Source organism: Acipenser ruthenus, chromosome 3 (assembly GCF_902713425.1).
Source record: "Acipenser ruthenus chromosome 3, fAciRut3.2 maternal haplotype, whole genome shotgun sequence".
Classification (NCBI taxonomy): Eukaryota; Metazoa; Chordata; class Actinopteri; order Acipenseriformes; family Acipenseridae; genus Acipenser; species Acipenser ruthenus.
Genome location: NC_081191.1, coordinates 82,787,169 through 82,812,195, shown reverse-complemented (window position 1 = coordinate 82,812,195; position 25,027 = coordinate 82,787,169). Strand labels below are relative to the sequence as shown.

Genomic DNA, 25,027 nt, shown 5'->3' with positions numbered 1-25,027 from the left:
AGTATTGACAGGCAAAATGGATAGCAGCCCAGGGTGGGGAGCAGTTAAAAATCAGGAAATAAAGAGAGTAGTTTTGCTGTATTTCCCATGAGCAGAAATCCAAATGTTAGACATCTCCTATTTTTCAATGTGTGCAGTCCTCATAACTATGGTTGTAGTGTTTGCCAAGGCCACAAACTTGACCTTCCTTGACTTCTGTAATTGTATTTACTAGATCTATACTGTCTAAGCGTGTCTAACTGCTGCACCATACTTTTTCATCACAAGCTAAGAACATCCCATTCAGGCCTTTCTGTACAGACCCATTTCAAAGCCCCAGAACACAGCCTAGGACGCTTGCAGAAAGCACTGATGGAAGCCTTTGCCATTCTAAAGCTAGAATGAGCTGGTGATTCTCAAAAGCAAAGCCGTTTTGAATTGCAGCAACTGCAACGGGTCAGGGAGTGAAGTTGAAGCTGCTTCCTCTCTCCCTCTGCCTACCTTCATTGCCCGTCGTGGGCCCATCTGGCTTGGTTGCACCCGTGCTCTTTTTTCGCCTGTGTTTCTTGCGGTTGGCGTGGGGCGATGGTGGGGGCTCCAACTTTGGGCTGGTTGTGCTTGACACAATGGGGCTGGAGCACAGAGAGTCTGTTGTCCCGTTAGCTGTGAAAACATCAGAAGAATTCAGTGAAATATTGCATTCCTGATAAATACTGTCTTACAAAGGAGTGCCAACCTAGGTTTTAAATTCAATTTTCTTGCTGCGTGTTTGCACTAGCAATATTATTAATTTCTGGCCCAAATCCTAATCAGAGATCAAATGCCAACAAGGCTAAATGATTATGTATAGACCTTAACATCATTCCAGTTATACAAGAAATAGTTTAGAAACCAGACATGGTATTACAGTTGTTTTGATATGTGATACATGTTGTCAGAATCAACAACATGCTTGAATATCTGTTGCTTACGACATGGCACTGGTCTTGAATGCTGTCTATACACTTCACACATTCTCACTAATTATTAACCACACGATATAATCCTGACAGTATGCAAAAAAAAAAACATTTTGAAAGGTATTTACATTTTGATCTACCCCTGTAGGCAAATTATTACCTAATCATCCCATGTCCTTTAACATAGTTCTAAAAGCTTGTTGTTGGTCAAATAAAAATATCTGACTTGAACTATGTTTGCTTTAGGCCATCAATATGGGGATAATAAAACAAAAATAAGAAAAAAAAACTGGAGTCATTAGAAAGGCTGTCAGAGATCTGGGGTACGCGCTGCGCTTGGTAATAAATGGGTATGTTGGTAGCCGAGGGGGAAGCTTTCTGTCACGAAGGGTAGAGGACTGGATGCAGGTGATGCCTCTTGTAAGTGATTTTATAAATGTGATATTAACCTGCTCCCCAGTTCAGGAGGGGGGTTGCATCATCAGAACCATCGTTCCTGGTGCCTGTGACAGAGCTGAGGGAGCTCCAGTACACCCTTAGGACAGTCATTAGGTTTCACAGACAGCTGGGGGCAGGAAGGCCAAATGAATCGCACCCACATTGGTCTGCTAAGCCCCAGCACGACACTGGCAGCTCTTTATTGTTTAACATAAAAGGTTTGTTGTAGTGTCAAACTACATTTATTTAATGTGGCTTCGGGTGAAAGAAGGGGGTTACATCCCAATGGATGCACATTTCATAATTAATGTGATCGTTGCTATTAGCCAGTGTACAATACCATCCCTAATTTGGCCATTAGTTATTCTGACAGCAGAGCCGGTTCCTATCTTTAAGAGTGAGCTGGGCACAGCAGGGGACAGCAGACCCAAAGTGGGCAATCCCACCAGAGCACCCACAGCTACAGGCCATGCTGCTTGTTTATCTGGGGGCTAAGGGAAATCTAAAATACTTTCTGCAGCTGTAGGATTGCTGTTTCAATAGTAAATTCAGAGTGCTTGGATACATCCAAGTCTGGGATGTGCTTGCTGTTTGTCAGGCTTCATTAGTGGCTTTGTGAAATAAAAGAAGTTTCTTCCTGCAAGTTACTTATTTGGAAATGATTTCCCTTACAGTACGGCCAAGTTACAGCCCCTCACTCTCCCAGAGCATGTCCTGTTGCTTCTACCCAAGTTTTCCAGCTGGGGTGAGCAGACAGAGATGACAGACTTGCCCAAGGTTGGCTGAGCTGGGATTGACACTCTGGCTCACTGCCTCTGGTTATTGGTATCGGAGCAGAGAATATTTAAATGGTACTTCATTTCATTTAAACTGGAGGATGAACTGACCCTCCCCTATTCATGAACAATAGATTTGCACAGCATTACATTTAAATGCATTAAACTCCAGAGCAAGAAAACAACCGAAATCCATGTTCATCAATGGTATACATGGTGCTACTGTTTATTTTACTATGATGCTGATTGAGGATTTCAAACTTTTCAAAGATTTTCAATGTAGTCATGAACAGATGTTCTTTCATATGATATCTATCTATCTATACACACACAGAGCAATCCGTCGCATATCCGACTGCTGTTGGACCACAGTAAGGCAGGATATGTAAGTAGGCGGATAAATGAGTCCTGTTTTAAATGCCATTATACACAGCTGAAAGAATTACTATATTCACACAATTATTGTTTTGAGATTCAGCTTTTATTAGGGCCTTGTTTAGACAGATACAGGGTATTAATGCTTGTGACAGGGTATCCGTCTGCCATGTGGCTACGTGCATTCCCTGCTGAGTGACAGGCAGGAGATCGAGACGGAGGTAGAAGTTGATACGCCCTGCAGACAAACAGGTCTTATTTACATATCAACACACTGAACAGCTCACGTGACACTACCAGCATTTACATTCAATATTGAAACTAATACAATGTTGTGCCGGTGTATAGTACAACACAAAGACATATGCCTGGACGTTCGCTTCTTTTCATTCCGTATCGAACCTACTACTGCATTTCTAAACCTGTTATTATGATCTGAGATTGAATCTAAAGATTGTACATTTCATCTGCTTGGTGACAGCAAATAAATATAGCACACTTCATTTATTAGTTATATTTTAAAACTATTCACAATCTAGTACATAATAATATGCAGTTCGTAGCCTGAAACATTTACATCAACCAGTTTCAATCAGTACAATACAGTTGATGTGTTGAGATATTTGCCTTTCGGTGACCTGTGATTACAGGGCCTTATTATACAGCAGGCTGATTATAGCGCAAACGAGTTTTGTGATGAAGAAAGGAAATAAGAGAGAGTACTGCTACTGTAATACATTTCAGGAGGCTGGATAGAGATATTCCACTCCGAGTAATTCAAGAGGGATTGAGTACGGAGATGAATAAATCTATGCCCTCAGCACTGTACCAAATGTATCCTCAATCAAATCATTCATTACAATTAATAGCAAAATTAGAAACAATCACAATCACAGGCTCCCCTAATTATCGTCAATTAGAGCTCGGTAATCAAGCCCTGATCCTCGCACTGCTGTTCTCTCACCACTAAATGTCAAATTTCATTAGAAACCAGAAACAAAATTCAAAACCCATAGCTTTCAGCCTTAACCAAAGACATAGAATGGAAGGCTTCCCTGCACCAGCAGAGAGCTAGCAGGGCAAGTAAAAACAACAAAATGGTTAAATTAATCAAAAGAGGAATGTGCTAGGGGTGGTCCAACAGTTTCAAGAGCATATAAAGTCCTGAGTCCTATCTTAATTTTTGTGATTTATAACAGGTTAAAAAAGGTACAGTAATCCTTTGTGTTTCTGGCCATCACATATCCACCTTAAATCATGCCTCTTGACACACGGGTTGTACCGACAGACTGGAGATTTGCAAACGTAATACCAATCCACAAAAAGGGAGACAAAACCGAACCAGGTAACTACAGACCAATAAGCCTGACTTCTATTATATGTAAACTTATGGAAACTATAAGAAGATCCCAAATGGAAAATTACCTATATGGTAACAGTATCCTGGGAGATAGTCAGCGTGGTTTTAGGAAAGGGAGATCGCGTCTAACTAACCTGCTTGATTTTTTTGAGGATGCAACATCGACAATGGATAATTGCAACGCATACAACATGGTTTATTTAGATTTCCAGAAAGCTTTTGACAAAGTCCTGCATAAAAGATTAATTCTCAAACTGAACGCAGTAGGGATTCAAGGAAATGCATGCACATGGATTAGGGAGTGGTTAACATGTAGAAAACAGAAAGTATTGATTAGAGGAGAAACCTCAAAATGGAGCGAGGTAACCACTGGTGTACCACAGGGATCAGTATTAGGTCCTCTGCTATTCCTAATCTACATTAATGATTTAGATTCTGGTATAATAAGCAAACTTGTTAAATTTGCAGACGACACAAAAATAGGAGGAGTGGCAACCACTGTTACTGCAGCAAAGGTCATTCAAAATGATCTAGACAGCATTCAGAACTGGGCAGACACATAGCAAATGACATTTAATAGAGAAAAGTGTAAAGTACTGCACGCAGGCAATAAAAATGTGCATTATAAATATCATATGGAAGATACTGAAATTGAAGAAGGAATCTATGAAAAAGACCTAGGAGTTTATGTTAACTCGGAAATGTCTTCATCTAGACAATGTGGAGAAGCTATAAAAAAGGCCAACAAGATGCTCGGATATATTGTGAGAAGTGTTGAATTTAAATCAAGGGAAGTAATGTTAAAACTTTACAATGCATTAGTAAGACCTCACCTAGAATATTGTGTTCAGTTCTGGTCACCTCGTTACAAAAAGGATATTGCTGCTCTAGAAAGAGTGCAAAGAAGAGCAACCAGAATTATCCCGGGTTTAAAAGGCATGTTGTAAGCAGACAGGCTAAAAGAATTGAATCTATTCAGTCTTGAACAAAGAAGACTACGCGGTGATCTGAATCAAGCATTCAAAATCCTAAAAGGTATAGACAATGTCGACCCAGGGGACGTTTTTTAACCTAAAAAAAAAACAAGGACCAGGTGTCACAAATGGAGATTAGATAAAGGGGCATTCAGAACAGAAAATAGGAGGCACTTTTTTACACAGAGAATTGTGAGGGTCTGGAACCAACTCCCCAGTAATGTTGTTGAAGCTGACACCCTGGGATCCTTCAAGAAGCTGCTTGATGAGATTCTGGGATCAATAAGCTACTAACAACCAAACTAGCAAGATGGGCTGAATGGCCTCCTCTCGTGTGTAAACTTTCTTATGTTCTTATGTTCTAAATGTTTGTCCAGAATGAACAAGCTCTTCAGGAACGTTACCCATGTGTACAACGCGAATGCAAAATGGCTACAGGAAAGCGAAAGAGAGTTGTGCTTAGAATTGAAAGGTTTTTTTGTTTGTTTGTTGTAAAGATATAGCCTATCTTAAAAAAAAACACACACACACAAAAACACACACACACACACACACACACACACACACACACACACACACACGACAACAACACTCTTATGCCTTGCCTATGCATCCCCATGAACACAATTCCCTACCAGGTAAGGTTCCCACCAATGCCACTGATCCTGTTTAGTTGCATTCTCCGGTTTACCTAAGTGTGGCAAAGATCCCAATTTTTAGACTCCATCAAAACGCAACCACCCATCTTCATGCCAAAGATGGTGACCCCAAAACACGCACAACTGATTTTCTACCATGCTCAATTCTCTCAGACCCCAGCCCAGATCAGCAGTCCCAGCACTGGATGACATATGCAACAAAACAAGACAGTGTGCTTTTGTGCGTTAAAGTACATCTACATACCCGTCACTAAATGGTAATTCAGTGTAATGTAGCTCCACATCACTTCTATATTCAACACAGTACTGACAGTCAGGCACACAAATATGCACCTATAACAGAAATGAGTCTGTCTGGCACCAGCAGTCAGAAGAATCTAAAGACCTGGTCCCCAAACAATATTTCAAGTTTCAATTGACATAGTAGTTGCTATGAAACAGGACTGCAATAAAAACAACAACTCAATCCAAATATATGCAATACAAACATATTCTATATTCCCAGTTAACAACAGCAATTTCACACAATATGTAAAAGATTTACGTTAAGAACATTAAAAAGTCAACCTGGAAAAGCCACGAGAGTGTTTGCAAAAGAGACCAATGTGCAGTGTACAAAATAGACGATACCTGCCGCTGACTGATACACTGGATGTATATTTTATAAACTTGCATTTACTAGACCTACATGTAGTCTGGAAAAAAAAAAAAAAGATAAAAAAACCCTTAACGTGTACACACACTCGCATACAGCACAGAGAAGAGTGCGAACAATCTGATTAAATCTGTTTCAGTGGGGGAGCTGATGGGAGAGAGAATGATGGAGTCGCTGCATCAGCCTTTGTGAAATTGATAGTTTTTCACAGTTACAAATGAGAGCCTCTCTCTTCTGCAAAACTGCGTGCTGCACGGTCGGACTCCGGCAATGATCATAAAGAGCACTCTTTAAACTGTGAAAACCCCTGGGACCTGGCAGGGAGGGGGGGAGCGCGGTACTAATGAGAACGACAAGGGGGCAAACATGCATGGAAATGACTGTTATTTCGTTGATGTGCATTTAAGTGCTTTTTTACTGCCAACCACAAAGCAACTGAAATAACCAGTGATGAATGTCGCCAGAAAAGCATTTATTTTCCAATTCAGGAAGTGGTTGCGCTCTGCAAATTTATTATTTTAATTCACTCAACTATATTGAAAAGCATGAGAGAGAGAAAAAGAGTGAATGAGTGAGGGAGAATGACTGGAAAACAAATAACCCCTCATCTCAAACTATTCCTGCTCCATGGTAAAAAGCAAATAAATACAAATTATTATATCAATTATTGTGCAAATATTAACAATAAAAGTAACCACATATATAATAGAAGTAATCATGTAGTACTATGATTTTAATGTTACTGCAGATTGATTAATAAGTAAAACATTTTGTGATGTACATTTAGAAACACTAAAAGACATTTAAACTTGTCTATACAGAAGTACAGTATCTGCTGAGGTTTAACACTGAAGCCTCTTCTCCATGCTCCATTTATTATTTTCTAAGATGTGTTTTAATTGGTTGGTTACTTTTGAGAAAAAAAATATATATATATTATTTACTTATTTAAGGAAAACCATGTGCCTTACTATTTAAGAAACTGTTTAGTTCAGTTTGACAGTGGACATTCTAGAAGAAACTTTGAACTGGAAAAGACAAAGGAGACCAACTGGTTATTATCCTAAAAGATTACAGTTTGACTATGAACAGCTCACGTGTTTCCACATCCTTGTTTCATTGTGTACACTGGCTCAGGAGAGGACTGAGACTATATTAAAGCAGACACGAACATTCTGGATTCTTTGCCCTGTGTGGACTGGCTTGCTGGAAGAAGACTGAATAGAGGAAACAGTTTTCTTGACTCCTACTAATTAAAACCCTTTTAATGGTAATTGAATAGATGCTAAAAGCTGCTGTAAAAACTGGATTTCCATGCAAACAGTTAACTGATCCTGTAGAGCAGGGGTTCAACTGGGGTCCGCGATCCCAAAGGTTTCAAGGGGTCCTCCAAAAATAAACCAGAGAATGTGTTATTTTCCCTGCATGACAAACCGTTAAGCTTCAGCATGTCATAAGCATGCGCAGAAATTAACACGTTCTGAGGTTAAGCAACACATTATCGGGTTACTTAAGTGATGGTGTAATAGAGCTATTTCAGCGGGAGCATGACAGATTACAAAGCAGAGAAAAAAAGCATTGGAAACACACACAATAAATACCAGATATGGATACATTTTTAATTCGTCCATCAGCATCAAAACAACAAAACCCACAGAATGATGATACAGAACTTCCTTCAACAAGTTCAACCGTAAGGGCTGAAGAACAGCGAGGAGGTGGTATTGAGTAAAAAAACAAAGCCGTTATTAACCCTGCAAAATTAAGGAAATATGAAGACAGCTACTTGAATTTTGGTTTTAATTGTACTGGAAGTGGAGATATACATCAACTGCAGTGTGTAATTTGTGCACAAGTACTGTCCAATGAATGTCTGAAACCCTTCAATTATTGAGACATTTAATCAAGCATGAAATATATAAAAACAAGCAACATTCATTTTTTGAGCGACAGGCTAAGGAACTGCTTGGTACTAAAGCAGTAATGAAATCCACAACTACTGTGGATAAAAAGCTTGTAGTGTCGTCATCGTACATAGTGGTGCAGAAATTTGCTAAAGCAAAAAAAAACAAAAAAACAACCATACGATTGCTGAGGAGTTGATAATTCCGTGTGCCATTGAAATTGTAAAGGAAATGTTTGGAGAGCAGAAGGCCAAGTTACTGGCAAAAATACCAATATCAAATGACACTGTCAAACGACAGATTGCTTTTATGTCAGAAGACATAGTTTTGCATTGATCGGCTGCGTGACAATGATTTGTCGATGAATCCACAGACATTTCTAAAATGTCCCATTTACTCGTCTATGTTCGGTATGTGTGGAATAAGGGAATAAAGGAAACTGTTTTGCAAGGAACTCAAGACAACAACAAATTCAGACGATATTTTCAATCAGTCAGATGATTTTATGACTTCAGTAGCAGTCAGCTGGACTAATTGCATTGGGGTCTGCACTGATGGAGCCGCAGCAATGACTGGAAAGCATTAGTGTTGTGTACAAAATAAAAGCCGCTGTACCTTGCGCTATTTGGACACATTGCTTTTTATACCGCGAGAAGCACTTGCTGCGAAAGAGACTGAACCAGGTCAGTCTTCACAGCGGTAACACTCGTTAATTTGACAAAATCCTGGGCAGCAAACTCCAGGTGTTTTACTGCACTTTGTGAGGAAGTAGATGCAGAGCTTCCTATCTCGAGGCAGAATGCTTACCCGTATATTTAATCTTGAGGAAGAGTTACATACTTTAACTGATAAAAAAAACCTGAACTTGCTGAAAGAAGAAGTGTGGCTGGCAAAACTGGGTTACCTCGCTGACATATTTAGTGAAATGAATAAGCTGATGTCACAAAGACGGCCGGAGAGGGTGGCGTCAGACCAGAAGCAGGAAATAAACAGACAGAGAGGTGTGGTTTGGTGGAGCTGAGCGAATGGTTTCGCTCAGCATTTAATAAACAGCACAGAAAATAAAAGGTTTTAACACAAAACACGGGACATGGCACTATACGCCAAAATAAAAAGACAAACAAAACATACTACACTTAAACAGACAGACGAACAAACACGGTGAGTGAAAACACTTCTAATTACTTTATGTTGTTTTATTTTCTCCTTCTCTCTCTCCCCCGTTCTCCACTCACCGAACACCCAACCCCGAGTGAAAGAAATGTGCATCTATATATACTGTTGTGCTGGGATTCAATTACTAATTAATTATTCACTTGAATCCCAGCACGTGAATTAATTCTGTGCAACCCCGTGCTCACATATTACATTTAACCAGCACGTGAAGTGATTTGTGCCCTCCTCGTGCATAAATACAAATCTACATTTTTAAATACACGTGAAACACAGACCCGTTTATATCCCGTGTACCAATGACTATACACCAACATTAACACACGCAACATACAACACATAACACACAAAATACACACAGGGGCGGGCACTTCGTCACAGCTGAATAAAACTATGTGAAGTGGGTCCCAGCGTGAAAGAATTGACGCATTCATTAAGGAACGAAAACCTGTTCCTCCACAACTTGACAGAATTGAAGTTTCACATTGAGTAAGTAAAATAAAAAATGAAAACATTGTATGTATGTATGTATTATTATTTGTTTATTTAGCAGATGCCTTTATCCAAGGCAGCTTACAGAGACTAGGGTGTGTGAACCATGCATCAGCTGCAGAGTCACTTACAACTACGTCTCACCCGAAAGACGGAGCACAAGGAGGTTAAGTGACTTGCTCAGGGTCACACAATATTATATTATAATATACATTATATTTATATATATATTATATATATAGAGAGAGAGAGAGAGAGAGAGAGAGAGAGAGAGAGAGAGAGAGAGAGAGAGAGAGAGAGAGAGAGAGAGAGAGAGAGAGAGAGAGAGAGAGAGAGAGAGAGAGAGAGAGAGACACACACACACAGTGCCGTGAAAAGTATTTGCCCAGTCTGATTTTGCACATTTTTCACATTGTATTTAGTCAGATTTTTTTGTGGGATGTAGTAGTATATAGAGGGAGTCTGAGAGAAAAAATGACACCAAAGTTTGGTGCTTCTTTCATTTGTTTGGTGTTCAAGGTAATCAAACATGCAATCTTCAGGTGTGAAAAAGTTATTGCCCCCCCTAGTTAACTCAACCCAATTAAAAGGGATAATTAGGGTCAGTAACAACCAGGCCTGATTTGAGCCAGCCCTGCCCAATATAAATCTGACTAACTTTGGCCCTTACCATCAGAGTGAAGTTGTCAGCACACAGGTTCTAGAGGCACATCATGCCACGAACAAAAGAAATTCCTGAAGACCTCCGGAAAAAAAGTTGTTGATGCCAATCAGTCTGGAAAGGGTTACAAAGCCATTTCTAAGGCTCTGGAGCTCCACCGAACCACAGTCAGAGCCATATTGTCCAAATGGAGAAAGTTTGGGACAGCAGTGAATCTTCCCAGGAGTGGCCGTCCTGCCAAAATCTCTCCAAGAGCAAGGCGTAAAATCGTCCAAGAAGTCACAAAGAACCCGAGAACAACATCCAGGGATCTGCAGGACTCTCTCGCCTCGGCTAAGGTCAGTGTTCATGACTCCACCATCAGAAAGACACTGTGCAAAAATGGGATTCATGGCAGAGTAGCAAGGCAGAGACCATTGCTCACTAAGAAGAACATGAATGTTAGTCTCAAGTTTGCCAAAAAGCTCCTGGATGATCCTCAAGAGTTCTGGTACAATGTTCTATGAACAAATGAGTCAAAAGTGGAACTTTTTGGCCAACATGGGCCCCGTTATGTCTGGCGAAAACCAAACACTGCATTCCACAGTAAGAACCTCATACCAAACGGTCAAGCATGATGGTGGTAGTGTCATGGTTTGTGGATGCTTTGCTGCATCAGGACCTGGACGCCTTGCCATCCGTGAGGTGAAGCTGAAGCGCAGCTGGGTCATGCAGCAAGACAATGATCCGAAACACACAAGCAAGTCTACATCAGAATGGTTGAAGAACAAGAAATTTAAAGTTTTGGAATGGCCTAGTCAAAGTCCAGACCTAAACCACATTGAGATGTTCACGGGGCGGAGCTATGCCACCTGATAGTGTAAACATATACACATGAAGAGAGGGGTTCCGCCTCTTCAAGGCCCAACATTTACTTGATCGATAGACAGGAGGGGGGCCACCGTCTTTGAGGTGACCCGACATACGAGAGGGGCACCGTCTCTGAGGTTACCCGACATACGAAGAGGCTCGTGAACCGGAAAGAAAACATGAATTAGTATTGATAACACAAAAGAGGTTCCGGCTCTTCCTGACCCAACATATACAGTAGGGGGGTTCCGTCGCTGAGGAGACCCGACAAACAGGAGGGGGGCCACCGTCTTTGAGGTGACCCGACATACCAAGAGGCTCGCGAACCGGAAAGAAAACAAAGTTAGTATTTGTTAAAACATATAATGCGTGGTGTTCCACCTCTTTGAAGCCCAACATAATAGAAGGGGGGTTCCGTCGCTGAGGAGACCCGACAAACACGAGGGATGCCACCGCTTGGGGACCCTCACATAGAGGCATCAGACCTGAAAGAAGAATCCCAAAAGAAACATACATGCAGATGGAAGGGTTTGGCCGGGGGTCCCCTCTGTCTCATGGAGAACCCTCCTCTATGAGGTAAATGAAGCGGAGCTTAACAAAGGGTTGGAGAAAGTGGAATCACTAACCCCCAAAAAGATGGACCCCCGGCTCCCCGCTGACGCAACCAAGAGAGAACCGCCAATGCATAAAAAAGAAAACATTTAGTCGAAAGAAAACAAACACTTAACATGACAAAGGGGTTAGTAGACTGTACCCTAATGACTATGTGAAGACCCTCTGCACAGTGGAAAGAAAAAAAACCCTTTCTTTAATTTTATTTCTTAGGGGGAAATCTTTGGTGGCTCAGGCAGAAAGGTTGTCCCCATTCCGGACATACTAGCAATGGACTGATGTGCGGAGGATATTTCAGAGGATGAAGAACAAATATAACTTTCAACTGCTGATGAAGTCCAGCGCCCCATATTTTTAATTAAATGCTGGTTAATGTTGGCTTTTCCGGGTGAAGTAGCTGCCCCTATTCTAAATGAATGAGGAGTGTAGAATTGCGAAGGAAGACCTGCTCTGGATACCACGGTGGAAAGGTGTGTTGAAAACAATGCCTTGATACAATGGACCGGCTTGAATTGATAAACAAAGGGTCGGAGGATGAAATGGCTTTGCGTTCTGCAATGCACTTCAACATGGAAGTGAAGGGACACAGAGGAGAGTTGATCTTAGAAAGCTGAATACATTGTCCTTGCCGCAGTTGATCTGTTTTTGAAATGCGAAGAAATAAGATGAAATGAGAATCTGGGATGAGCTTGAGGTCACTGCAGCGGATACCTAGGGTAGGAAAGCTGGCAATAGAAGGAACTGTATATTCAGAACATCTCAAAAATCCAAAAAATGCAGATAGACACATGACTTCCATAGTTAAATCATCAAATGGAGAAAAACAGCCATGGCGGAGAATTGAAATCAATTTACTGAGAATGTCTATAGAAATAGGCAGGCGAGCAGAAGGAGCCGGAGAGCACTTGGAAATTCCTCGTAAAAGGAGACGAACCGCTGGAATTGATAATAGAGTTGGGGAATTGATGGGACATCAAGCGAAATTGATGCTGAATTCCTGATAAATATAGTCTGATTGTAGCTGGTGCCAGATGTAGAGAGTCCTTTGCATGCACTATGAACGCCATGATCCAGTCCTGGTTGAATGGAGTAGGATTAATCCTGCTTTGTAAACAGAAAGTTACATAACATGCCCAACCTGTAGAGTACGAGGATCTGGTAGATGGGGCAAGTGCTGATGCCATGTAATCTTGAGCTGAATTAAGAAGTTTATTAATAGTTGGATTTAGATGAAAATCAGCTGATTGAACTGTGGCGTTGCTGCTGGATATTGCAGAGCTGAGGGCAGCAAACTGTGGAATTTGGAAATCTTCGAGAATGATATAAAGTCTGATTTGTGGAGATATAGTGTGACATCTAGCTGCCGCTGGAGATGAGGATCCGTATGTAGATGCGGTAGCAAGGTTGTAAATTGGAGAATCTGCTTCGCTGGCTGAAATTAGGGCTGGACCGGAAGAGGCTGTAGGCGGCGCTGCAGTATTTGATGCTGAAATTAATGACTGCGCTGTAGATTGATTTCCCTGTTCCATAATAGACACCCTTTTTTCTAGATCCGACAGTTGAGAACTGACCGAAGATAGAGTATCGGAAAAAGGCTGCATAAATGATTTTATCTCGTTGAATATTTGCTAATGTTGGATTTCAATGGCTGGCTGCTGGTTAGCGGTGCTAGTTGTGGGGGTGGTTAGATCCGGAATAGACTGCCTGCTGTCTGTTTTAGGACGCTGAATGGCTGGGCGCGGCTGATTATGTTTATTCGGAGGAAAGACTGGTTCTGCTGAGACTGAATTGCAATAGAGAATGAAAAGAGACTCTCTATCACTCCCTGCCAGAATTGCATTACCGTTTTTAAGGAGGGTTTTTATCAATTTATTCATGGGCCAGTCCTTCCAAAACAATCGATCTGGAGGGGCGTCCTGAGGCCAAAGACGCTTGGATCGCCGCAGATTCGATGTTTGGGTGGCAGGAACGGTAGGCAACATTTGAACTGGAACCTGGTTGACAGCCTGATCAGGAGCCTGATCAGATGTAACTGAAATACCAGAGGGGGAGAAAAAACTGAGACTGGATGGACCCTGGATTGAAGCTGAAGGAGAATGATCTGTTAATGACAGAAAATCCTGGGAATCCTCTGAATCCGATGACAACTGCTGTAAGTACTCCAATATTGAGGTACGCAAAAGTAGATGGGTCTTGAAATCGCTTAGGTTTAAGCCAAAAATGAAAAAACACAAGACAGCGAGGTAGAGGTGACTAATGTTTAAATAAGGTAGATTTAATTGATGACAGCAGATGATAGGTTGTTGGTGCCTAGCTCCGCCCCCTGAACCACACTTATAGGTTAACATTTGTGGCAGGACCTGAAAAGAGCAGTTCAAGCTCGAAAACCCACAAATGTCACTGAGTTGAAGCAGTTCTGCATGGAGGAGTGGGCCAAAATTCCACCGCGGCGCTGTGAGAGACTAATCAATAACTACAGGAAGCGTTTGGTTGCAGTTATTGCTGCTAAAGGTGGCGTAACCAGTTATTGAGTCTAAGGGGGCGATTACTTTTTCACACAGGGGCATTGGGTGTTGCATAACTTTAATAAATAAATGAAATATGTTTCAAATTTTTGTGTTATTTGTTCACTCAAGGTCCCTTTTATCTAATATTAGGCTTTGGTTGAAGATCTGAGAACATTCAGTGTCAAAAATATGCAAAAATGCAGAAATTCAGACAGGGGGCAAATACTTTTTCATGGCACTGTGTGTGTGTGTGTGTATATATATATATATATATATATATATATATATATATATATATATATATATACACACACACACACAGACGTGCTCAAATTTGTTGGTACCCTTACAGCTCATTGAAATAATGCTTCATTCCTCCTGAAAAGTGATGAAATTAAAAGCTATTTTATCATGTATACTTGCATGCCTTTGGTATGTCATAGAATAAAGCAAAGAAGTTGTGAAAAGAGATGAATTATTGCTTATTCTACAAAGATATTCTAAAATGGCCTGGACACATTTGTTGGTACCCCTTAGAAAAGATAATAAATAATTGGATTATAGTGATATTTCAAACTAATTAGATTCTTTAATTAGTATCACACATGTCTCCAATCTTGTAATCAGTCATTCAGCCTATTTAAATGGAGAAAAGTAGTCACTGTGCTGTTTGGTATCATTGTGTGCACCACACTGAACATGGACCAGAGAAAGCAAAGGAGAGAGTTGTCTGAGGAGATCAGAAAGAAAATAATAGACAGGCATGGTAAAGGTAAAGGCTACAAGACCATCTCCAAGCAGCTTGATGTTCCTGTGACAACAGTTGCAAATATTATTAAGAAGTTTAAGGTCCATGGAACTGTAGCCAACCTCCCTGGGCGCGGCTGCAAGAGGAAAATTGACCCCAGAGTGAACAGAAGGATAGTGCGAATGGTAGAAAAAGAACCAAGGATAACTGCCAAAGAGATACAAGCTGAACTCCAAGGTGAAGGTACGTCAGTTTCTGATCGCACCATCCGTCGCTTTTTGAGCGAAAGTGGGCTCCATGGAAGAAGACCCAGGAGGACTCCACTTTTGAATGAAAAACATAAAAAAGCCAGACTGGAATTTGCTAAAATGCATATTGACAAGCCACAATCCTTCTGGGAGAATGTCCTTTGGACAGATGAGTCAAAACTGGAGCTTTTTGGCAAGTCACATCAGCTCTATGTTCACAGACGAAAAAATGAAGCTTTCAAAGAAAAGAACACCATACCTACAGTGAAACATGGAGGAGGCTCGGTTATGTTTTGGGGCTGCTTTGCTGCGCCTGGCACAGGGTGCCTTGAATCTGTGCAGGGCACAATGAAATCTCAAGACTATCAAGGCATTCTGGAGCGAAACGTACTGCCCAGTGTCAGAAAGCTCTGTCTCAGTTGCAGGTTATGGGTCCTCCAACAGGATAATGACCCAAAACACACAGCTAAAAGCACCCAAGAATGGATAAGAACAAAACATTGGACTATTCTGAAGTGGTCTTCTATGAGTCCTGATCTGAATCCTATCGAACATCTATGGAAAGAGCTGAAACTTGCAGTCTGGAGAAGGCACCCATCAAACCTGAGACAGCTGGAGCAGTTTGCTCAGGAAGAGTGGGCCAAACTACCTGTTAACAGGTGCAGAAGTCTCATTGAGAGCTACAGAAAACGTTTGATTGCAGTGATTGCCTTTAAAGGTTGTGCAACAAAATATTAGGTTAGCGGTCCCATCATTTTTGTCCATGCCATTTTCATTTGTTTTCTTATTTACAATATTATGTTGAATAAAAAATCAAAAGCAAAGTCTGATTTCTATTAAATATGGAATAAACAATGGTGGATGCCAATTACTTTTGTCAGTTTCAAGTTATTTCAGAGAAAATTGTGCATTCTTCATTTTTTGTGGAGGGGTACCAACAAATTTGAGCACGTCTGTGTGTATATATATATATATATATATATATATATATATATATATATATATATATATATATATATATATATATACACACATATACATATATATATATATATATATATTATATACACACACACACACACACACACACACACACACACACACACACAGTTGTAGTCCAAAGTTTACATACCCCAATGGAAATGTATAATTTCTAAATTTCTCGAAAACAAATAATTTTTGGAAATATCTTTTGTAGCAAAAGTTTTGCTTTTGAGGGTGAGGAAAAAAAAGTTACAAGAAATAGATGTCTACAATTATTTATTTCAGCAATTTTTTTTGCAAAACCCTTTGATGCTATGATAGCACTGTCTACAGTGTGCTACAAATTTCAATATGCTAATGCAGAACCTAATTCTAGAAAAGTCTAGAAAATACTGGATTGTAGGTGAACATTCTTAATAGAGTATAAAAGGGTTAGGCATAGGATGACTGCTGCCATTACCAATAAGTCATTATGGGAAAAAGTAAAGAGCTATCTGAAAATTATATAGTGTCATAAAGACAAGATTTCCAACCATTTGAGTATCCTAATTTCAATATGGCATTTGAATGATGGATATGAGTTCTGGTCAAAGGTTTTTTAGATTGATGAAACAAAAATCTATCTGGTCACGCTGACAGCTGTCAAGCATGGAGGTGGTAATATCTTTCTATGGGGCTGTTTTTCCTCTAATGGCACAGGAATTTTAGTTCCAATACATGGTAAAATGGATTACATAGCATACCAAAAGATATTGCCAATCATTTGAAACCCTCCACCACAAAACTTGGTTTGAAGTGCAACTGCACGTTCCAACACGACAACGATCCAAAGCAGACATCAAAATCTACTTCAGAATGGTTAAAGAAGAATAAAATCAAGGTTATGGAATGGCCTAGTCAAAGTCCTGATCTAAATCCGATTGAGAATCTTTGGCATGAGTTGAAGGTGACTGTGCACAAAAGAAGTCCTCGGAATTTGAATGAACTGGAACAATTTTGCATTGAAGATCAAAATGGTCAAAAATCACTAAAGAATCACTGAAAAATATCCTAATCACTTAAAAGAGGTTATGATTGCTAAAGGTGCCTCAACTAGCTATTAATTTCATTTTCCTAAATGAAATAAACCTAAATGGAAATAAGACTCCTATTGCTATTGCATAGCAGTTTCACACATTTCAACGAGCTTGATTAGCCCCAGTGTGAACAAGTTCAGGTAATCACTCTTAGAAGTCTTATTTCCATTCCTTGTGTGTGTGTGTGTGTGTGTGTGTGTATATGTATGTATATGGTGGGCCGATGAATTTTTATAGAGGGGGGGGGGGGCGGCTCAGAAGCAAAAAGGTTGAGAACCCCCCTGCTGCAGAGTAACAAATATTTTTGGTGACAAAAAAAAGAAGATGGCATGGAATTGATGTGGATGGTGATGAAGATGGAGGGTTCAGGTCCCTTACCGGCGCCGGTGCCACTGCTGGGGGTGATGACGGCCTCGTTCCACTGGTCAGCACTGGACACAGAGAAGGAGCGCTGGTGCATCCCGTCGGGCTTGGCGCTGTAGGCCACTAGGTTGATGCCACTGACCGAGCGCTCTGACTGCAGGGAGCTGCTGCTGGTGGAGTGGGGGGCCCCTTGGTTAGAAAGAGAGAGGAGAGACCGACTGTCAGCATCCCGAACGTACCAGATTGAAGACAACAGGGTTGTATTGTCAAAAATTCCATAGAGTGAGAAAAGAGCCACCACCACCACCAAAAAATACAACAGAACACAAAGAAACCTGTATTTAACTGTTCTCTTTTTCTGTATGTATGTGACATTCAGGTTTAGATCTAGTCGGGTCTTCTGAGTGTGAACATGCAGTCATTTCTATCACAGTTATCATGAATCAATAGTGAAACATAAAATGGCTGGTTTCACATTAGACTACCTTATCTAACATAGCATAATCTGGGTCTGTGAAACCAGCCAAATTTGTTTTAGCAACATATTTATTGTAATGTGGCACAAAGGGTAATGCTAAATACTAGGCTTATAACGATAATAATCAAATTTTTTATCAATTGGGACCCCACAATAACAAATCGATAATATTTTAATGACATTGAATATTCTATGGAATTAAAACCGTGTCTTGTATATATTAACTTACTGTCAAGAACATAATCTGTGTTGTTGCTTCTAAAGTTACTGAGAATTTGCGTTTGTGAACAAATACAGGATGATGATGCAGAGATCAAGAGTAACCTGCTTTGTTAATGTATTTTATACATATTATTGTGTTTTAAATCAGTCCCAACTGTAGCCGTCTGTCTTGAGCGAAACTAATATTTAGCATTACTACGTTGTCACATGCACTATCTTCAACCTTTTTCATTTTTGATTGCTGTCTAAGTCTAAATGCCACTGGATCGTAGCTTGATGTATGGGATCCAATGAAACATTGCAGGTTGTACAAAATAGTTTGCCACCAGTAGAAATCAAAATTATTGTACACGATCCGCTGCAGTAATTATTGTAGATTTTTGTATTCACTTTGGACACTCTCAAAATGTTCTCGCTTAACAACATCAGTTGAGATCCATGATACAAAACCCGCCCCGGATGCCCATATCTACCAATCAGTGAGGAGAGCCCAGAGTGGTTATTGGCTGCTGTGAAGCATCAATCAATAAATCCTGTCCAGCTTTCTTTTTGAAATTGAAGCAAGCTTATAACCACACCAGGAACCTGGACCGATACTCATAACTTAATTGGATTTAAGTGCAGGGTGAAAGTACACAAAATAGACAGTTTCAGTTGCAGGAAAGGGTAGGCTACCTCTAATGTGCTCTGAAAAAATGACGATATAGTTGTATTCACTGAAGATAATGCAAATCTAAGTGGCTATGCAAAGTCATGAAAAGTTGAGATTATAATATGACAGCAAAAAGTGGACTGCATCTCTGCAGCCGTGGCACACTGGAAGGGACTGCTGCTTTTGATAGCAGAAGCTGGGCCACGTTATTCATAAATTGTAACCAACAGCAAATAAAAAAAAAAAAAAGTTTTTATACCATGCTCTATAAAAAGAGGACTTATTGTTACTTTAAACTGTTACTGTGAGGGAAGGTTACTTTTGTTTTGTTTGTGTGTTTTGTTTCTTTGCACATTAAACATACCGGTACAAGCTTGAAGACAGAGTGGTTCATGGTGCACCTCGAGAAGATTGAATGGAATGTTAGATTCTGCTCTGCTGCTTCTGTTTGTATTGTCTCCATGGACACTGTTGAAACCCTGTAGTGTGTGTGTTTAGTAGTTGTTTTTTTTTGCTGCTGACTCAAAGCCTACTGCTCAAATTTAACCCCAAACCTCCAACTGTAAATGCAATGTACATCAAACTAAATTATATAATGCTTACAAATGATAGCTTAAAAAAAATAATGAAATTAAAACTGTGTCTTGTATATATTAACTTACTGTCAAGAACGTAATCTATGTTGTTGCTTCTAAAGTTACTGAGAATTTGCGTTTGTGAACAAATACAGGATGATGATCCAGAGATCAAGAGTAACCTGCTTTGTTAATGTATTTTATTTTATACATATTATTAGCCTACTGCTTAAAATTTAAATACATATTTTTTTTTATAGAAAAATGACAAACAAACAAGCTCTGTACTGAGTGGCAGATACAAGCTGGGTGATAAAGCTGGTAATTTCAAATCATTTCTATCAGTTCTGCTTGGTCTCTCCCAGTTCCTGTGTCTCTCTGAATTGCCATGCCACCGCCTTTTTCATGTTCATCGTTACTAGTACATGTGTAAATGATTCCTCCGACTTCCACTCTAATTAGCCCTTAATTAACAAGATACACTCCGAACGGTAATTATCCTGCTTCAGCCCCCTGACTGGCACATCCATCTCTCCCAGCATCTACTAACAGACTCTACATTTCCCAATCAGAAGCACCACAACCATTTTACACCCTGCTGCCTCAGAATCTTTATTAATTAATTTAACCCGCACAACTATACTATAAGGCAGCTCTTTATCATCATACTGAATCCCACTGCAGCGGAAACTAAGAAGGTCGGCCTATGTGGACAGATTGTTTACACTACCACACGTATGTGTGCCATTTGAGCTCCAATGTTACTTATCATTACTGTGCCTATACCTCCACAGCTTGCATACTTCATCAGCAATAACATACCCACTTCTGTTTGTTAAGCACCCACGGGAATGGAATAATGTCATGGCCATTCCATTCCTTTATCCTTTCATAACAGGTTAGTTTAGTAGTTACTGCACATTTAAAAACATTTTTAAAATTGTGCATCTCTGTTTGCATTAGCGCTAGGTCTAACCACTACTGATCTCAATTCATACAAATCTGTAAAGCGAAAGGAGTTATCAAGGTCAAGCAAGGTTGTGGCGGTACGGCAAGCTGCAGTGTAGTACTCAGATCACATTAATTCAATATTATGTTACTGCATCTCAGTTGTAAAGCAGAAATCAGATTGCCATGGATGAGTGTAAGAACGGCTGTGAATCTGGGCTAGAAATACAGATTGGGTGAAAAGGAAAATATAAATTTCAGATATTTCAGTTGCTGTTGGTGAATCTAAGAGCAGGATAAACAGGTAGTCCATTGCCAAAATGTATTTGTAGCAAGGTTAGTTAAGCAAAAAATGGCAAGTAAACTGTAAAGTATGCAAGTAGAGTTACAGCGTGAATAGCAGATAGAAAAAACAATAGTGGAAGAGAGGTCTTAATACTAGAGCTCTTGGTATAACAACCATCACCTTTGCATTTTATAACCAAAGCCTAAACAACACCCATAGCCTCAGGAAAAAGAATTATTAAAACCAGGCAACCAACCTGTTGCTGAACTCCTGCCATTGCAAAATCCTGTTCCACTCTATTGTAGCTGTAAACGTTTTTCAGATCGAATGCTAGTTAACAGTCTTTCTCTCTCTCTCTCTAACTCACTAAGGAGTCCAACCTTCTTTCGGTCAGTGAAGGTTTCTTTTGTAATCCTAGAGATGAGCTGCACTGCTGAGGCCAGTGCTTGCCCGTCAGAAGCACTGCTGTACCTCAACTCCATGAGAACCACTTAACCATGAGCAGTGAAAGTAACATAAGAACAATAAAAGGTCTTACGAAAAAAAAATTTATGAGGTAGACGAGAAAAAAAATATCCACATGCACTCCTACTGTGAGCAGAGTTCTATCAAGTGAAAATGTAAATACAAAAGCACTGCTGGTGAGTTCAGATGGGTTTGTACCTGTAGCAGATAACTTTGCCTATAATGTATACAATTTTCTAATAAACTATTACCATTAAAAAAGAAGCTGAACGTTTAAAACAATATTTCACTGTCTACGAAAGGGACATATTCCTTTTTTTTTATTTAAAGAAAAAATGTAAACGCCATTTTCCTTCCTGTTTTATGGTGTTTCAAATAATTGAGTGATGCTGGTTTCTGTTGTTCCGATACTAAGCTATTATCATTTTTCTCTAAATCTGCCTTTACCTGGCTTTGAGCTTTTCTGAGGAGTGCCGGGACCAAACAGCTTTGCTCATTTCATTGAAATCTTTTGACAATGTGATCTGCCAACGCCACCTACTCTACATATAAAGAGCATGAGTAGGTGGGCCTGTCAGAGTTGAAAGGTCAAATTGTCCCCTGATTTGAATGGAATGCTGGTGGCTTGTCCACTTAGGATTGTCCAGATAAGCTCACAACCAGGTAAAAGCAGATTTAGACCAATTATAACTCAATATTGTTTTAAGCTACCCACCACCCATGGAAATAGAACCTGTTTCACAGGCGGTGGAGGGGAGGAATCGAGATTGACAAGCTATGTGCCACACCCCTTGAATCCAGCCAGCTCCTAAATTTGGCTTTGCTTCAAAACAGGGCATATAGGTTTTCTTACTAACACGTGCATTTAAAAGGCGGTCATTCACATTTCTGCGTCTTAATCACAAAGGGTGTTTTTCCTGTTTGAATGAGATGGGTGCTGTAACAGACCCCTTTTGAAACAAAAAAAAAATTCTATTACCGGTTCATTTGATTTGGATGGTTTCCAAGATTTAATTGTATTTATTTAAGTTTTAATTTGAGGTTGGCTTGTTACTCTTTATTGGTCTCATTTCAGACAAAAATACAGTTTTCAGAAAGAAAAACACTAAATCGATTGTACTCTGCATCCAGAACCAAATTAGTGGGACAGATCACAGAAACAAAGGTGCAAGCGCTATTAAAGCGACGTCTTTTATAAATTGCATACCAAACTACTACATTTCAAACTACTACATTTTTACTATAATAGTTTTTTTTCCCCCTACAACATGACTATTTTGACAAACATGAATACTATATATATATATATATATATATATATATATATATACATATACACACACACACACACACACACACACACACACACACATATACAGTGCCTTGCAAAAGTATTCAGACCCCTGACCAATTCTCTCATTACAAATGGTACATTGAAATTTCGTTCTGTTTGATATTTTATTTTAAAACACTGAAACTCAAAATCAATTATTGTAAGGTGACATTGGTTTTATGTTGGGACATATTTTTAAGAAAAATAAAAAAACTGAAATATTTTGCTTGCATAAGTATTCAACCCCCCCACATTAATATTTGGTAGAGCCACCTTTCGCTGCAATAACAGCTTTAAGTCTTTTGGGGTAAGTATGTACCAGCTTTGCACACAGTGTCAGAGTGATTTTGGCCCATTCTTCTTGGCAGATTTGCTCCAGGTTGTTCAGGTTGGTTGGACGACGCTTGTGGACCGCAATTTTCAAATAGTGCCACAGATTCTCAATGGGATTGAGATCAGGACTTTGACTGGGCCACTGTAGGACATTCACATTTTTGTTCTTGAGCCACTCCAGTGTTGCTTTGGCCTTGTGCTTGGGATCATTGTCCTGCTGAAAGGTGAATTTCCTCCCAAGCTTCAGTTTTTTAGCGGACTGAAGCAGGTTCTCTTGCAGTATTTCCCTGTATTTTGCTCCATCCATTCTTCCTTCAATTTTAACAAGATGCCCAGTCCCTGCTGATGAGAAGCATCCCCACAGCATGATGCTGCCACCACCATACTTCACTGTAGGGATGGTGTGTCTTGAGGCATGGGCAGTGTTAGGTTTGCGCCACACATAGCGCTTTGAGTTTTGGCCAAAAAGCTCCATCTTGGTCTCATCTGACCACAAAACCTTTTCCCACATCGCAGCTGGGTCACTCTCATGCTTTCTGGCAAACTCCAGACGTGCTTTCAGATGGTACTTTTTGAGTAATGGCTTCTTTCTTGCCACCCTCCCATACAGGCCAGTGTTATGCAGAGCTCTTGATATGGTTGACTGGTGCACCATTACTCCACTCCCAGCCACTGAACTCTGTAGCTCCTTCAAAGTGATTGTTGGCCTCTCTGTGGCTTCTCTCACAAGTCTCCTTCTTGTTTGCGCGCTGAGTTTTGAGGAGCTGCCTTTTCTTGGCAGTGCCTGGGTGGTGTGATGCAGCTTCCACTTCCTGATTATTGATCCAACTGTGCTCACTGGGATATCCAAACACTTGGATATTATTTTGTACCCTTTCCCTAATCTATGCATTTGTATTACTTTATCTCTAACTTCTGTAGAATGCTCTTCGGTCTTCATTTTCCTTCAGATTCACAGCCTGACCAATGATCCTTCAACACTTTTGGAAGGCACGGTATATATAGACACACACATACATTGTTTACATTGTTTGAATAGGGGGGGAAATAAAGTTTCTTTATTTTCACACACGCAATATTAAAACGGGTGTTTAATTTCATTTTTGTTATGAGAAAGCTTCCCCATTACCAGGAGTAATAAGTGTATCAAATTCGAGTAATTATGTCTAATTAGTATCAGTAATTATCCTGTTGGGCCAGAGAAAATTAATCTTTTGATTCTCATCAGGGGGCTTGCTCTAAAACAGTGAGGGAGGCAGACATGCGCCAAGCAGCCATGCTGAGCAGATGTATATCACTGTGTTCGCATTGAGTGCTGCAATGGCAGCCCTTCCACTGTTAGGGTTATTAGGGATTTGGGGATCAACAAAGGCACCAAGGTTACTGAGGTGGGTCTTTATTGTGGCATGGGTACAGAGATCCTAACCTTGAACATTGTTTTTACCATTCATCTGCCAACATCAAGGGATTGTGGTTTTCCTGAACCCCTTCAACACTGCAGACCTGTATACACAATGTCTAAGAATTATAACGGCGCTCTATAGGCCTCCAAAAACATTGAAGGCAATTTGTTAAAAAAAATAACAATACAAGTTTGAATGCATGTTTGCTCAATAAAGCCTATGTCATAAACAGAACTGGAACTTATTAAAAATTAATGAGAATTAGAATTGGAATTGGGGATTGATTAAAAAAAATAAATTGGAAATGTAACTGGAATTGAAAAAAGAAATTCATCACAACCTTGACCGCCGCAGCTCAACCACGCTTCAAAAATACGCCATTCCCACAACCCCCGTCCACGGTAAATAAAGAACCAATTAAATTAAAAGTTCCTTCGGTCATACAACCAATAGTAAGACACTGATGTACCAATAGATCACTGCAGACTGCAGAAGGACAACTTAGTCCCAATTTAAACTGAAGAAATAATGAAGCCTTAG

At 40.0% G+C, this 25,027-nt stretch overlaps 1 protein-coding gene across 5 annotated transcripts in view; it reads right to left on the bottom strand.

Moving 5' to 3' along the window:
* LOC117435284 (arf-GAP with GTPase, ANK repeat and PH domain-containing protein 3) overlaps positions 1 to 25,027 on the bottom strand; it is a 240,588-nt gene that overhangs the window by 45,415 nt on the left and 170,146 nt on the right. For 3 of the 5 annotated variants that reach the window (XM_034058331.3, XM_034058330.3, XM_034058332.3), the window contains exons 12-13: positions 17,808 to 17,981; positions 481 to 642 (exon numbers count right to left, since the gene is read on the bottom strand). In XM_034058331.3, coding sequence (XP_033914222.1) covers positions 481 to 642; positions 17,808 to 17,981 — 336 coding nt within the window. The remainder of the gene's footprint in view (positions 1 to 480; positions 643 to 17,807; positions 17,982 to 25,027) is intronic. The other 2 variants (XM_059017460.1, XM_059017445.1) reach the window with 1 other exon arrangement.